Raw genomic sequence first — 16,566 nt, 5'->3', positions numbered from 1 at the left:
GCTTGGAAGACGTAAGATTCTGAAGAACAACTATTTGAAAAGGCAGCAGAAAAGAGAGCTGTTGCATGAAGCTCAGGAGAAGGTGACTTTTTGTTTAACGGTCATGGAGCTGTGCAGAGCCTCAGTGAGGTTGCACATTTATTCTTTGTACAAAAGCAGGAGGCCACAGGAGTACTAGTGGGCTATTATTGCTGCTTTTATTATATGAATTTTCTTTTCTAAAAGACTGCCAAATTCAGCTCTAACCTGGGATACTCATTCTTTATATGCTGAACCCAGCAGAATTTAAGTATGCAACACATCAACTGTCCTATCTCAAGGAATATGCATGACATCCTTAGAAATACTAGGCATGGTTACAGATGGAAAAAAAAAACTAAAAAACCCCACACATTTATAGCCCCAGACCTGAAGAATTACATTAACACAAGAAATTTTATCCAACTTCCAGAGTCAGACTGGTAAGCAAATTCACACCTTGCATAGTGAGCAAAATCCAATGCTTCCTTTCACCTATACATTAAGCAAAGACTACATGAAGCACCATTAACATTATTAAAACAAGCTAAGTCCTGAAAAGGTGATTTTTTTAATTTAATCATTTAGAACAAGTGACAAAAAAGCACCCAGAGCTATTGTGAAGCCCTCATTTTAAAAAAGCCATGTGATAGGCACTGAGAAGGACTCTTGTCTCTGGAAATGAGCAGTTTTGAGAACTGATCCATAGAGGTGTTCAGGTTACTTTACAATTGTATCATTTTAGAACTATAAATATCTGGTTCTATTCAGGCCTTTATTAGCGTTCTCGAGCAACTACAATTTCTCAGTCTCTGTAAGCTTACTTTGCTGGTGATACAGCACAACTGAATTTGCTTAACACTTCCACCATTTCAGAAGCTGCAACATCCAAAACCAGCTTAGTAATTCACTTCAGAGAAGCAATCCTCAATGCTATTCTCAAAAGATTTATGACAACAACAGGGAGTGCTTTTTTGGCAAATGATATTTTACTTTTAAAAGTAAATCTAGTCCAAAATTCAAGCTGATGACTGTCAAAGTGAACTTGCAAGCCATATTTAGTTTTATAACAAACCTTCCATCTTTTCTTTCTCCATGTTGCTATAAATGTAGCAAGTTACCAACCTGTCTTAACTCCTGTACTTCATCCTTTAATGCATATACTGTGTCAACAAGGCTTCTAAAATGAAAAAAGAAGATCATCTGTTACAACAGTTTTCAGAAATACACATATAATTCTATTATTAGACAAAACTGTTTAATGAAATGCAATTAAATAAAAAAATACCCCATAGCTAATTTCAAACCTGTGTTAAAAAACCCCTGTTTCTCATCCTGATTTATATTCAGTAAGGCAAGGACTTGTTACCAGCTTCTGTGACAAGAAACATCTCTCAAGCACATATGGACCTCTGCTGGTTTCTGTACTACAGCTTTCTACAACAGTACTGTACTTTCATTTCCAACATACTCTTTATCAAAAAAGTAGAATGATGCCACATGCTAACTAGAAGGATGGCACCAATTTAATACTGACATCTGACAGCACTTGGAAAAATTATTTGTAAGTGAAGCACGTCACTTCTTGGCATGGGTGGAATAGGTTGCACAGCATATACAAAGAAACCAGACATTTAAATGAAGGCCAACTGCATTTAGAGGACTGGCAGCATACTCCAAACAGCTCTATTCCAACTACAATCATACCAGACACACTCTACTATCATGGGAGACAGGAGGAGGAAGAGTGCAAAGTTTACTACTTTAATTCATCATTCATTAAACATATTCTTACTTCTCTTCTATAACAGTCTGACCATTACTTTTAGTTTCTTCTACAATAATTTTTTCTTCTTCTGGAAGCAGGACTTGAGGAGCTGATTCTTTACGGGAACCTGTTGTAAAAATAAATTACAAAATGAGCAACTCACAAATACTACTGTGGCATTATAAAGATTATTCTTTCATCATCGCATGATACACCCCCATGACCAAGATCTACCACTTTCCATTTCCCCCTTCCCTCTACACGAGTTACTGACACTTTTTTACTTTTGAAACTACAGCCTTACAACAACAAAAGATTGTCTGACACCCCTACCCCACTGGTGACATAACTCTCGAGTCACTGACAGGGATGTTACACTGTTCAAGGAACAGTGCACTATTCAACCATCAGTAAAAGCTGTGCAAGTTCCCCACAGCAGACTGAGAAAGACATAGCTGTGTTTAAGTAACAGTGATTTAAGTGTCATGGACAGATTCTGATCTCACACTGATAAAAATCCAAGATATAATTCTGCTCTAAACCCATTGCTCTGTCAGTAAGGAGCAGAATAGTGCTATCAAATGACACAGCAATTAAAGAAGTAAAAACCCTTTTCCCTGAAACACTGTAAGCACCCCACTTTGTGTGTGCACACATATACATGCAAATACTCTTACAGATAGCCTTTTAGTCCTACAATGCATTCCTACCCAATGACACACACTGTTTGTATTTAATAGATGTTTTAAAAAGCGCTTCATGGTTTGATGATAAAAACTCAAAACATACAAACATCTTCAGAACTTTTTCCACACATCACAATTTATAACATCAAGACAAAACGTATAATTATAAAAACATAGTTCTGACTAGAAAAGCTACAACTCAGAAATGTGCATCCACCGTAATTCTATAAACATTATTCAATTCAGCTGCAACAAATTACAAGAGTTTTTTTTAAGAAGGTCTGTAAATAAATTGGTGTCTAAGCATTTGTTCAGAATTCAAACACTGCAGATAAAGCACTGAAGTTCTTACATTTTTTAACTAAGACATCAGTTTTAACAAACAAGGTATACTTGTCACCAATTCACTGTAATGAGCTTTCATTAACCAGGAATTTCTCAAGTCTCATGCATTTCAAACTGATAACTTGGTACTACAGAGCACATGCCTGTCCAGAGAAATTGGACTACAGAGCACATGCCTGTCCAGTTGCTGAACAGCTGCTTTGTGCTAGCAGTGCTTTTCTTTTATGGATCATGGTAAAATACAAAATATAAACAAATAAATAAAAATGTTGAATAAATCACACTCATTACAAAATACTAACTTCCCAGACAGCTGCAGTCTTGAGTTCTGAACAGTGAGCTCGTAAGGATCCTATCTTAGCTGTACATGTTTAGCTATTTAAATTATTTTAGCAAACAACAAAAAATGTCTTTAATGCAGAAAAAAGCTTCCTTAAGCTTACAGTAAAGATCTAGTGTATGAGTATGTGATTGTCAAAATTATAAAGACTAAAGAGAACAGCAGATTTGAGAAAGAATCTTGTCCTCGAAAGCGGTAAGTTCTTCTTACGGAGCGAAGAAATCTTTTAAGGGTTAATACACTTCCACTTATTTTCCAGGAGGAACAACCTATAAAACAAACACATCCAAATTCTGTAGGGAGCTCAAGGACACTTCCCTGTTTGTGCTGTCAGTCTCTGTAAAAAGCTCTCTTATGTTTATTTCAGTTAATTGCTTACTGCTCTGTTTTATTAGCCTTGCAGCTAACATAGAACTGAATTAAATGCTGTACTAGGAATTAGTTGGCAGCAGCTGCTACCAGATCACTGCATTTTGGGTCTCTGTAGTGATGTGGAGCACACCTCAGCCCAGCACAGGCCAAGGGAGACACTGACCAAGGGGAGAGAACTGCCACACATTTCTCACCCATGACTCCCTCCACCCAAATGGAGCACACGTTTTTTCCCTTTGTACAGAGCAGCATCCAACTGTCAGCCTGGGCAGGGTAATACGGGTCTTGTAAAGCACAAATAGCATGGAGCAGACAGCCTGAGAACAAATGTCCCAGCTGTTCAGTTATACACACACATGCATGTGAAGCAGATGTCTACAGCAGCACATCCTGATGCAAGTACAGTAGAGCACAGCACGCAACACTGCACAGACACACGAGGCACTTCAACATTATACACACAAGGAGACCTGATGCTACACAAACACACACAATGGAACACTGCTGCTGTGAACATTGACCTTCCTGTGCCACAGGACAGTAACTACTGTGGAACACAAGTTCCACTCTTGCCTTCACTGCTCCAAAACCCCTGGTCATACAAACCCTTATTTGTATGTCAGAATTCTTGCTGCTCTTATGGTTCGTACTCATGTAAAAACCCCCACCACTTCTCCCTGATCGTGGTTTGGGTTTTGTGATCTTTGGAGGGTTTTTCTTTATTGTAGATTTTTTTTCCTAAACCCCACAAGCACATGCTGAGTATCAAAGGTACAAACACTCAGTACATCTATCCTGCCACAAAGGATCCGGTCATCAAATGAGTACATGCACAGTAACATCAGACATGAGGTGTCAAGTTCTAGAGGCAAAAGAAAGCTATTTCAAAATCCTGCTTTTCTGCACCATTTATGCCAGCAGCTCTCCTTTTTTTTTTTTTTAAGGTGCTTTTTTTTTTCAATTACACATCTGGAAGTAAATTCAAGCAGAGGCATCACTAGTACTCAGCAATATCCCCCAAATTCCACCTTGTGCCTTCATCAAGCTCTTTAGGCCTACCCCCTGTGCAAACATTTCCCTCTGCAAAAGCTACAGCTTTAGGACATGAAGAAAGAGTTGTGTTACAATACAGTGGGCACTTCCCACTGAATTAATACTGAAAGACTGTGCAGTCTAGGAAGTTCATACAGCTCAGATAATCCTAAACACCTTTGAGACATACTCCACATTTTCATGAAATAGGGTAGAAGAATCAAGTTACTTTAGTTTGCCATATCTGCTATTCCTCAATCCTAACTGTCCAAGTTTCACACTAAATTTTATTACAAGACACTACTCCAAGTCAAAAAGGTCAAATGACTATATTCAAATTGACCTCAAACAACTGCCCAAATCACCTTGAGGCAACATAACCACAAGTACTAGTCAGTTAGTTTGTAGGGATTTTTCATGTGGGGATTTGTTGTTTTTTTTTTGGTTTAGTTTGGGTTTGGGGGTTTGTTTGGTTGGTTTTTTTGTGTTTTTTTTTTTTTTTTTGGGTTTTTTTTTTTTTTTTTTTTTGTTTGTTTTTTTTTTTCTTTTTTTTTTTCCTTAAAGATGGACACCCCACACCCCATGCTACACAAAACAGGCTTTCATTCAGTTTGGCATTTTTTTTGGAAGGGGTGGGTATTGAGGGAAGTAAGGTAGATGGGAAGAGAAAGTATGTTTGACAAACCCAAACAATTACTTCAAGATTAGCAAATAAATATTAAGGCCAAGTAAGTTGCCATCACTTCTCAATAGGGAACTCTTAAAATGAGGGTTTTGGAAGAATGACCCCACTGTTTAGAAGTCTGTTGAGTAATTAAGGCAAACAACTGACCACTACAGTAAGATTCAATTAAGTTTCCATAAATTAAATTCCATGAAAAAAATAAAAGGTATCTATTCAATATCAATACCCCTCAGTCTTAGAGTGGAGAACAAAGAATTACAATGCTTTTTGACAAAACCATACCCTAAATTATAGGTTTAGCAAATTAAGCCTCCAGAGTAAAGCCAGTAACAACACAGCCCACCTGACATTCAGAGCACTACAGGCCTTAGCAATGCCCCCTATATAATGTGGTAGAACACCTGACATACAAGAATAGGCTTGTGAGGAACAGTCCCCTGCTTTTGGTTTTCAATGTCTGATTCCCTTTCCAGCTAAATCAATCAGTCTAGAACAAGCAAGCAGTTCTGAGCATTTCTAGAAATAAGGAAAGTTGGAACCTGTTTGGGTATTTACATGGTTGAAAGACTTCATAACAAAAGTTCACTTTATACCTGCCTAAAACAGGTAGAGTGTCACTCCTAGCCCTGGAGTATGGTCTTAACACCAAACAAGGAAGAGACTACAGCAGAGACTGAATCTCACAGAGGTTCTCACTGATGTCTGTTTGCAATCCTAACTCAAAACCTCAGCCTTTCATTCACTCTTCCCCAAAAGGAGCATGACATATTACAAAATGGTTGACACAGAGTCAACTCCCCTGCCATGGGCAGAGACACCTTCCCCTAGACCAGGCTGCTCAAAGACCCATCCAAACAGGCCTTGAGCACTCCCAGGGATGGGGCATTCACAATTTCTCTATAATAGCACCATGCTATTTTTATATGGCACCATCCTGGCTCCTGACAGAAGCCAGGCTTCAGAAAGAGCTGTACTGGTAAACAGCCTAGCCCTTTGTTTTGAATCCTTTAGCAGACAAATATGAAGGCAGTTAAGAAGTTTTGCAGAAGGGAAGAAAGAAAAGGGGGATGAAATTGAGAAACCTTTCCACTTTAACTGGACATTAAATCTCTGCCTATGTCCAAAGACCTTGTCTGTCCAGGAACCATTTAAGCCAAGAGTAAAATGGAGGTGGGTATTCATATTATCCACTTAAAGTAGCTAATTTCAGGGCATCAGTTAAAAGACAGCTCTCCCCAGTCAACCAAGAACAGCTTCCTCCAGCTGGCAAAAGGGAGAAGGCTCATAGTCACAGAAGACTATGAGTGTCCCAATTTAAGGTATGGAAGTCAGATGTGTGGGGATGGTGGTAATTTCAAGAAGTGCACAGCATTATCTGAGGCCATGAGCAAAGACTCTGTTGCACAGTTTTTAAGTATTGCTGTTTTCTTCACTTCTTCAAACCTTTACTGCGATTAGGAGAGGTAAGGAGGGGAACAAGGTAGGGATAAAGGGCAAAAGTTTGAAACAGTACTTGTAAACATACAATTCTGTTTTCCACCAACTTTACAAGCTAAGAAGCTCCCAGAAATTAAATTTACTTGAGTTTCAATGACAGGAGTGTGACTTGCCACTGAAAAGCAAGTGTGTGTATACACAACTGTTTAGATCCACCATTAACCACTGGCATGTCCAGATATGTACATTTCCTGGTGAAGTAAATGTTAGACAAAAAAAAAAAAAAAACAACTTGTCATTTAAAATATTTAGTGTGTCACTGCATTTGTTGTATTAAATATGTTAAAGCAGATGAGCAGACCTGCCAAATTGACCTTCTCTTTCTTAATAATTTTTTCTTAAGGTCCTAATACATAGAATTCTAAAAATGCTGCTCCCAGACTCTGTACGTGTTGGGATTTAAAAACTGGAAAAATCTGTGCTACAGATCTGTTAAAATCAAAAGTGTATCCTTAACTATCCTTGTAAAGAAAACACAAATCAGAAGCCAAATATCAACTAAACTTTAGTTCACTGTATAAGATACACCATTGTTTGCAAATTCTTGGGAAGAGAAAAAAAAAAAGGTTTGGGCATGAAGTTTTGTCTTTTTTAACTAATAGAGAATCACAAACAGGAATAAAACCCCACATGACCCAGATGACTGATTTAGGCAGTTTACAGCAATATACTTAGATGAGTAAAATGGAAACAATTAAAGTGGACCAAAATATAACTTCATATGTAAGTGTTAGTCATGTAAGAACAGAATGAATAGCTTGAGCAGACAGATACATCATCTGAAGACATGGGAGATTTCTAAGACAACATTTGTAAAGAGCCACTCCATCAAACTGCCTGTATTTCGCTAACCAATACAAAAACTTCCAAGCACATGGCTGCAGGACTAGAGCTGCTACAATCATAGCAAAACAAAGTTATGACCTTTTAATAGAGAGGTGTGATAGTTAAATTTATTCTGATGTAAACATTTTAGCGCATATATTATCCTACTAATTTGTTTAAATCCACTCATATGTAGCATCTTTTAAGTAGAAACACTAAAGATAACTCGTGCTTTTAAAAGAAAAATGTTGTAATATTAAATCATGAAAACACATAGGGTTTATTCACCCTTAGTATATTCATAAAATATCTTAGTATATTCATAAAATTTCTTTCTGGCAATAGGACCTGCAGAAGTAGGTTTTAGATTGTTCCAATAATTCAGCCCATGTTTCTACTGAGACTATACCAACAAAAAAAACCCCAAAAAAACCCAGCAACAACAACAAAAAAAAACCACAAAAAAACCCCCACACCAAAATATCAAAACAAACAAACAAACAAAAAAAAAAACCACAAAAAAAAACCAAAAAAAGAGGAAAATAAAAATCAATTTAACAGGAGAGGAAGGTGACAGAAACACAATCTATAGATGGCAATGTCTCTGAAATTATTTTTACAAAAAAGAGGATATAGAAGAATACATACTTCCCATTACATTGAATATCCTGTAGATGTCAACTACATTAAACAAAGATTACACACTTATGTTAAAAAAGGTCTTTCATGTCAGCATTTGATTGCTCTGGGAAGAAGGGAGAAAGAGAAAGGAGGCATAGGAAGAGAAAGGAGGATGTGTTAAGTTACAAGTTCTGCTGTCCTTTCCCCCTGTGTAATAATTAATTATTAAAGTCACAGTCTAGCAAATGCAAAATTTATTTCAACTGTACATAACAGATGTCCTTTTCATATAAAACAAAACACTTAATTGATATATGCAACCACAAACAATATGCATACTGTACAGTACAATGAAACATTCAGATATACATCCATTTTGCATTTTCCAAAGGCAGTCACCTACTAAAGATGGCTTCTCCCATTCACAAATGAAGTGCACAATATATATTACTCTTTCTATGTTTTACGTCACTATATACACAGTACTGTGTTTTGGCAAGATTATGCAAAACACCCAATCAATATTGGTTGGCTTTAGCTTATGGTAAGTACTAATTTATATGGAAACACTGCATAAGCCATGAGAAGAGGGCCTGACAATGGCTTGAACCTACCTTCCAATTCAGGTTCTCCATCCTTCCAGTGTATTTGTAACTGTACACATACAATTTACAGAATTGCATAAACATAAGGTACTGTTATTACCATGACTAAAGTTCCACAAAAATAGAAACACTGAACCTTTGGACTGAATACCATCATTTCCACATTTGTCCTTTTTTTGTTTCAAGCATTTTGCATCAATACTCCTGATCAGTTCACAATAGTTTACAGCCTGTAACATTGAAGATGTAGAATATTTTAAATGTGCTGTGATGTCAATATGAGAATACACAATATGAGAGATCTTAATTATGATACTACCTAATGACATAAATGCTACAATAATTAAAGGTGGTAAACTGTCAAAGCTTTGGTGCTTAAAAAGTCAAAATCTTCAGATCTGGATAACAAATCTTTCTGTGAGATAAGGAAAGTTCAAGTGCAACAACTGTATTACAAACTCATATTTACACTATATAACATGAAACAGACATAAAGGAATTACCATTTATCCAGTGCAGAAAAATTATTCAACTAGAACACCACATCATAAGAAACAGGGCAAAAAACAATCCATACTTTCAATATATGTTAAAAAAACAAAACAAAAAAAAAAAAAACTGACTGAAAAGAAGGAGGGAGTGAAGTGGGTTACAAATGTGCTGTGAAATGATATGGAGCACATATACTTATTTCTCTAAGCAAGACTCCTCCATTTGCAAAAGGTTCAACATACACAAGCTCCTGGTCACTACATTAATATATGACCAGCAGTAAAATGTACCCCTGAAAACCCTCCTTGGTAAGCACTACTGCTTTTGTTAGTCACATAATAGAAGGCCAACAACAGTGAGAGAGGATAAAGCAGGGGTTCAAACAAGACTGAATGTAAACTGAAGACACGAACTGCCTTGAAACATCTTCTCCACAATGACCACCTTCTGGAATCGTGCACGTCTAGCAATTGCAACCTTCTGATCATGTAACCTGCAGAAAGGTATTGATTACCTTTTAAACAGTGTGATCAAGTTCCCAGGCTGCAGTTAAATTTCATCACAATTACTCTGAACTTGTTCACAGAGTAGTATCTGAACTCCGGATAACATGCTTACGTGAAAAGTGATAAGGGTGTTGCACTTGGGAACCCTGGCAAAACTGAGAACTGTTTCTGTCCTCCTATCACTTTCACCATACTTTTCCCTAATGCTTACCAAGATTTGGAAAACATGCCAGTTTTGTTTTGATGCCAATTACTTTAGCAACAAGACAGAACACACACACACAGTTCACCCCAGCAGTGCCCCAGGTGCAGGTTTGAGACCTTCAGCTGTGCACAGCATGTCACAGTTCTCTGAAAAAGCCAACATGACTGTAAGTGAAGAGCTGCTGCTGAAAACAAACCTGCTTATGAGAGAAGTTACAAGACACAATAAAATCTGTCACAGACATGCTCCAAACAGTACAACCCAAAAGCCAAGCATTCTATTATTCAGAACTTCAAACAAGCCAACTTGATCACAGTTGTACCTAGAGTTTCAGATGCTGAACACTGGAGCCTCCATCAGGGGAATCATTTTCCTCTTGTCTTTTCAAGAAGAATGGTCAATTGAGAGTTGACAGTTGTGTATTTTAACAGGCAAGAAAACATCTAAACCCTGCTTTCTGCCACACTACTGCACACAGTAAAGTGACAGTATGACCACAGGTAACATGAGAGTACCAAAACACTGCATGTAATGAGCATGGACTGCCAGGTTTTCATGACAATTGCTGGACTGGGGTGGGGAAAGAGCAGCAAGGTCCTTCATATAAACGTTTTAAGCAATGAGCAAAAGGCAGCAGTATAAAACCAGAAATTTTTATGGATTTGCAAATGCTCTTCCAAACAAATAGGCCAGATACGTGAATATCTGAATGATTTTACAGCTCTTGTACTGCTTATTTTTAAGCTGCATTTCACTTACTCTACCAGCTATGTATTTTGTTAATAATATGTAGGAAATCCAACCACTACCACTAAGGTATTTCCATATAGCTGGCACTCAGCTCTCAAACCATTATGGCTTCAGTACAAAGTATAAAAATGTGCTTATCCAAAATTAAAAAAAAAAAAAAAAAAGAAAATAAAGGACCTGTTACTACACTGACCAAGTCAAAAGAAAAAAAAGACCATTCAGAGCTACAAATTAACATCTGTCAGTTAAAAAAACCCTCAAGAAGTATCATCCTTAACAGGATATACACTTTTTAGAATGACTTATTTGTACGTGTACTGAATTGACAATAGAGCCTTCCACCAGGTATAACTGAAGTTTCAGGAGCTCCCTCAGAAGTTGTTAAAATATCACATTAAAGAGACAAGGAACAGCAAGAAAACATCTAAGAAAAGCAGGCTGTGATACAACAAGCATTTGTTAAGAAAAAGCTCAGAAGTGCATTAGTTCTGGTGAGAGATATATGAGCAACAGCTCTTACGAGATGTAGACCCCATTCTGTAACTATGGGCTGTCCATATACTGTCATAGTCAGAGTCTTCTGAGAGGTCTGAAGGCTCCAAACGAGAAAGACTACTGCGACGACCCAAGGAGTCTAGACTTGATTGGTCATCATCAGCCAAGACGTGATTATGCATCAGGTCAGTGCCTTGCCATGCTAAGGATGTATAGGTGAAATGAAATGGTGGATGTGGATAGGCAGAGGTGGGATGAGGAGGAGAACGTAAGGAATAGCCACAACCAAACACATGAAATAAAAGCAAAAAGGTGATGGGAAGAGAAGGAAAAGAGAAAATATTGTTAAAAAGGCACCAAAGTTGGGTTTTTCTTTTTTTCTTTTTTTCAAATTTGTTTGGGGTTTAGGTATAAATTACACTCAGCACATAATGTTTGAATGGTTACAATACAATTTTGAAGTGGTTTTTAAGTTTCTAGGCAGTCTCAGTTGAGAATTTTGAGTAACAAAATACTGTTTAAAAGTAGAATTTTTTGAAGAGGAAGTCAAGTTCTTTTGAAATACAGTCAGTTCTGGTCTGGGGAGGATTTGACTGGGCACAGAGCAGAAAACAAACACAGTAAGCCAGCATGATCCAGCACCAATGTGAAAAGCAACAGCCCCTTCCCCATCACATACATATCTGTACCTCATCCTTTCCCTCCCTTGCAATGACACAGTCTTTTGTACAGCTGCTTCATGAGCCAGGTCAGGAAACAGCTTCAGATGAAAAAATCATTTGGAGAGTTAGTTTTTTCAAGCAGGTTATTTTCCCACCAGCTCACAACACAGCCAACAGAAGTGCTTGTGTCACCACTGTGAAGAGGAAAATGAAGGGGGGAAAAGGAAAAGCAAAGGTTCTCATGCAGAGCAGGGCTGCTGATTACTAAATCAGCAGCAACATCTTGCACCCACTGAAGGAGACTGTCCAAGTACATTTTCTTTCTGTGCCCATACCCCTCGTTATTTGTTAAACCATGTGGCAAATTAACTCAGAAAAATATGGAAAAGAGCCTAACAGTTACACAGCCTAGCCCATTGTGACCCCTCACACACTTCTTCCTACACATCTGAGTCCACCCCCCCCCAGCTAAATACTTTCAGATCTCTAGGGTCGTTGGTCAAACATAGTAAGGACAGTTTTTTTAATTTTTCAAGGGCTGACAATATCCAAGGATTGAAGCCATGTAAGTGGCCATGTTATGAGCCACCATACACATGATATTGCAGAGAATTTTAAGTCTTCATTTGAAGCAGAAATGCAAAATAAGCTCAGTGTTCAAAAAGCATAAGAAAGTCAGACTCTGCTCTTTCATTTCCATCTACCTACACAAATTAAATCCCATTTTTCCCACCCAAACAACTGATAAAAAGCTGGTCTGCTACCTCTAATACCACACCTTACCAGTTTTGCACTCTGCTGTACTGACACTGCCAAAAGCAGCAGATTAAGGTGCAGTAGGGGAATTGCCCAGTGAGTGCTGTGAGGGACAGGCAGAATATTAACTGGGAGATAAGAATGGAGTATGTAAAAACCCAGCATACTTCACAGATGGCAGGCAACTCTCATTCTATTATTCTACACTGACTACTGCTCCAACAGAAGCAATTCCAACTTTATTGGTTCTTTTCCCATTTCCAGTTCCAGTTTACAAATGGACCTTCTGAAACCTAGCCTTAGGTGACAACACTATGCATTCCAAACAAAGCAGCTGTGTACCTAATCAATAAAAAATTGTTTCTTGCTGCAATTAAGAGCAAATAAAAGCTGCTGACTTCTGATGTATGCAATGATACCCACAGCACTATGTATATTTCTTAAATATACATAGGATAACTAGGCAAGCAAAAAAAATCATATCCACTTCATATCTGCACGCACACACTGCTGTGCAAGTGCAAATGTTTTCCCAACCATTTCTTGTCACGTTATCCTTGGAAATAACAGACCACAGTTGAGGTGTTTAAATGGCAATCATCTCATTTGATTTTGTTTGGAACAACAGTATATCTTCAGAACTTTGAACTCATTCATTCCCTTTATCCAATTAAGCACACTACTTTAATGACTGTAGGACTACAAAAAGATTAGTATTAATAAAAAAATAGTAGTAGTAGCTGATTTCATGATCTTGGAAATATACAGTTCATTAAGACAGAAAAATTAAAATTAAGACTTTTTTTGTTACTTGAGAAGTTTTTACAGTCTAATATAACTGCCATATTCCCATTGTAAGTTACATAGGAATACAAAGTGGCTGTGTTTTTTTCAAGGTGGCAATAGCAAATAAATATGTATTAGGAAAATTCAAGAACTAAGTCTGCAATTGTGTTTTAAGACTTCAACTGACAGCACGAAGTGCTTTTGCTTGGAAGCAAAATGGGCCTAGAGCACTGTAGGCAGCAGTAGGAGTGATTAAGATTGCAGAATTTAAATAGCTTTAGTGGACAAGAAGTTATGATGTCCAGTCTTCTAGTTCCAGCAAAACCAGCCAAGTACTTCAAATTCATTATACTGTGTTCCAAGGATCTCCAAATTAAATTTGTATTCAACAGTGCAAAAAGGAACAAACGTAACAGCATTTTCTCCTTCCTTGTGTAAATGGAACACATGCTGGTGGACTCCCCTGCTTTGAGCAATGTTTTACTTACAATACAGAGGAACTCCACATGGCAACCTTGATTTGGATTAAATGAAGTAGGACCCCAGAGGCACGTTACAGGTTTTCAATATGCTAGGTATTGATCTGAGAAACTAAAAATGGCTTTAGGCAACACACATCTGAGAACAATTTCTCCTGAAATTATGAGACGGGATTAAAATTTGTAATTAATACTAAAAACAAGTAGTGGCAATAAAATTAAAGAAATTTTTATAGGTCTAGGTTACTTTTCTATGGACAAAGTCTTTGTTGAACAGAACACAACAAAAATAGAGTCCTCCAAAATTACAATGACTTCTTCATTCCTCCTCCTACTTACCAGCTTCTTGAAATTTATCCAAAAGCATACTGATTAGCTGTTATATTCAGTTCAGACACCTCTTATTCATTGTTAAAGCTTTAGTACAATTTTAAACCATGACAACCAGTTACACTTGGGTTTTTGTTGTTTTGGATTGTTTCAAAATACTGAAAATTACAGTCTCTAACCATGGTCCTTGGCATCCAATACATAAACACCTGGCATTGATGTTAAACCAGAAACAGGTTATTATTATTTGCAGGTCCAGCTTGCTATTTGCAAAGGGCTGAGGATATACAGTACTCGCTTTTGCAAAGTATCTTATTTGTATTTTAGTTAGAAAGTACTGAAATGGGTAGAAATGGCTAACTTACTTGAATTTAATGTTTGACGTGTTTTGGCACTTGTGCAATATGCTTCTATGACTTTAAGAATTTGAGCATCTTCTTCTAAAGCAGCTGTACCTAGAATCAACAGGAAAAACAGAATTTTAAACATGGGCATGTTTCTTAATAGAGAAAAGCCTTTATGAATCAGTACAGTTTGGTTGAGTCCAAAGTTCAGCCTAATCAACCCTTCAAAATTATTTTAATCATACCATTTTAAAAATCAAACTTCAATGAACAAAAGTAACAGTTTAAAAAGACAAATACTATTTTGAAATGCTTAGAAATAATTCAATTCCAAGTAACCACCCACACATTCAAGATATTTTCTGAGCATCTGATGTTGTACAGAATGTGTTTTGAAGTGTGAGGACTCTCATTCTAAAGCAGTCATTTTACTGAAAAACCCCTAAATACTCAAGTTATTATATAAAACACACAATTCAGTATGCATACTATTGCATTATTTAATCAAAGAAATCAAGAAACAGAATACCAATTCACAGAAAACATCTTGAAAACTTTTTTGCATTTGTGTGTGTATATGTATATACGTGCGTTTGTGTATATATTATATATATATACAAAATCAAATCTACCCCTTTCAACAGCACTGAAACAGCACTTTCAACATTGAAAATAGAACTCAGGATTAACAGCATAACTTCAGTCCATCGTGCAGAAGGGAAGATGCCACTGTCATGTACACGTATCTGTGAAAAGTGACTACCCTAAAATACTCAGACTTCAACACAGAAAGAGCACTACTGAACAAATTTAACTATTCAAGCTTAACATGGCAACATTTTCCAAAAGGTAAAGCTCCACAGCAAATCTCATTGGGTGACTCAGTAAAACTAGTGTCAAATTGTTCACTCACAATAGAGTGTACCTCTACCTCTACCATTATTAGTTTAAATTAAAGCAGAAGTTTATGTGCAAGGAAAGACAATTTGTTGTTTTAAAAGCATTTTTCCTCCTTTCACCTATGAAATCGCTAGGTTTGAAAATGTCCTGCTACATGAATCTGAGCAGCCTTCAACATCAAAATGCAGTTGTATTCTCTGCCAGCTAAGGCATCCTGTTGGGTTTTGTGATTTATTATCACCACAACAAAGCCGGCTTTCCAAACATATGTTGGGACAAATGCTAGCTACTGCAGAAATTATCTTGACCCAATATAATTTTCCTACAGCTTAAGAGATACAGAAACTCCAAAATATGGGTTATCCCTCTTTCAAGGCAGGAAAAATAATTGGATTTTTTAGTTAGAATGCAGCACCATATAATTACAGTAGCAGGGCAAATACTACTTCCTGAAATAGCATTTTGAGGGCAGTCAGTTGAAACATCTCACTTGTTTTGTCTGTTGAAATGCTAATTTGACACAGCAGTTCTCAAAACATAGCCCATAAATCCTCTGGATTCCTGAGAAAGGAAGTAACAAAACCCAGACCTCTCTATCAATATGCTTTAAGTTCGATAGAAGTGGGAAACTTTTATAGCGCCACAAAAAAAAAAAAAAAAAAAAAAAAAGAGAAAGTTGAAGGAACGCTAACAGAAGCTTCTAATTACTGATTAGGGAAGATGAATACCAAGAATCTGTAAGAAACACTCTTTGACTAAAAGCTACCAAAAAATATGTTTCAATAAAAGTTATCGAATCGGGAGTAGAACAATGTATTTGCAAGCTACAGACTCCTTCCTTCCCCCAAGTAAAAACCCTTAACTCTTCCCATTGTGTTCTTTAACAGTTATTAAACCTGCAAGTTGGCAGCTTCATCATCATCATTACAATTACTGAATCTCCATTCTCCAACATCTGAAATGATACTGTATTACACTGTTTCCATTTTTCCTAAACAAATGCCTTGCTGTAAGGATAAAACATCTTGAACTACAACATCCACCTGCACATCCATCAACAGAGAATC

The 16,566-nt window shown here is 37.0% G+C and overlaps 1 protein-coding gene across 5 annotated transcripts in view; it reads right to left on the bottom strand.

Moving 5' to 3' along the window:
- ARHGEF7 (Rho guanine nucleotide exchange factor 7) overlaps window positions 1-16,566 on the bottom strand; it is a 115,925-nt gene that overhangs the window by 4,960 nt on the left and 94,399 nt on the right. For 3 of the 5 annotated variants that reach the window (XM_053970268.1, XM_053970271.1, XM_053970270.1), the window contains 3 exons: window positions 14,621-14,710; window positions 1,814-1,913; window positions 1,144-1,198 (listed from right to left, as the gene is read on the bottom strand). In XM_053970268.1, coding sequence (XP_053826243.1) covers window positions 1,144-1,198; window positions 1,814-1,913; window positions 14,621-14,710 — 245 coding nt within the window. Of the gene's footprint in view, window positions 1-1,143; window positions 1,199-1,813; window positions 1,914-8,426; window positions 9,780-11,267; window positions 11,445-14,620; window positions 14,711-16,566 lie in introns of those variants that run through there. The other 2 variants (XM_053970272.1, XM_053970269.1) reach the window with 2 other exon arrangements.

Source organism: Vidua macroura, chromosome 2 (genome assembly GCF_024509145.1).
Source record: "Vidua macroura isolate BioBank_ID:100142 chromosome 2, ASM2450914v1, whole genome shotgun sequence".
In the NCBI taxonomy this organism is placed as follows: Eukaryota; Metazoa; Chordata; class Aves; order Passeriformes; family Viduidae; genus Vidua; species Vidua macroura.
This window is presented reverse-complemented; position numbering and strand designations above follow the sequence as displayed.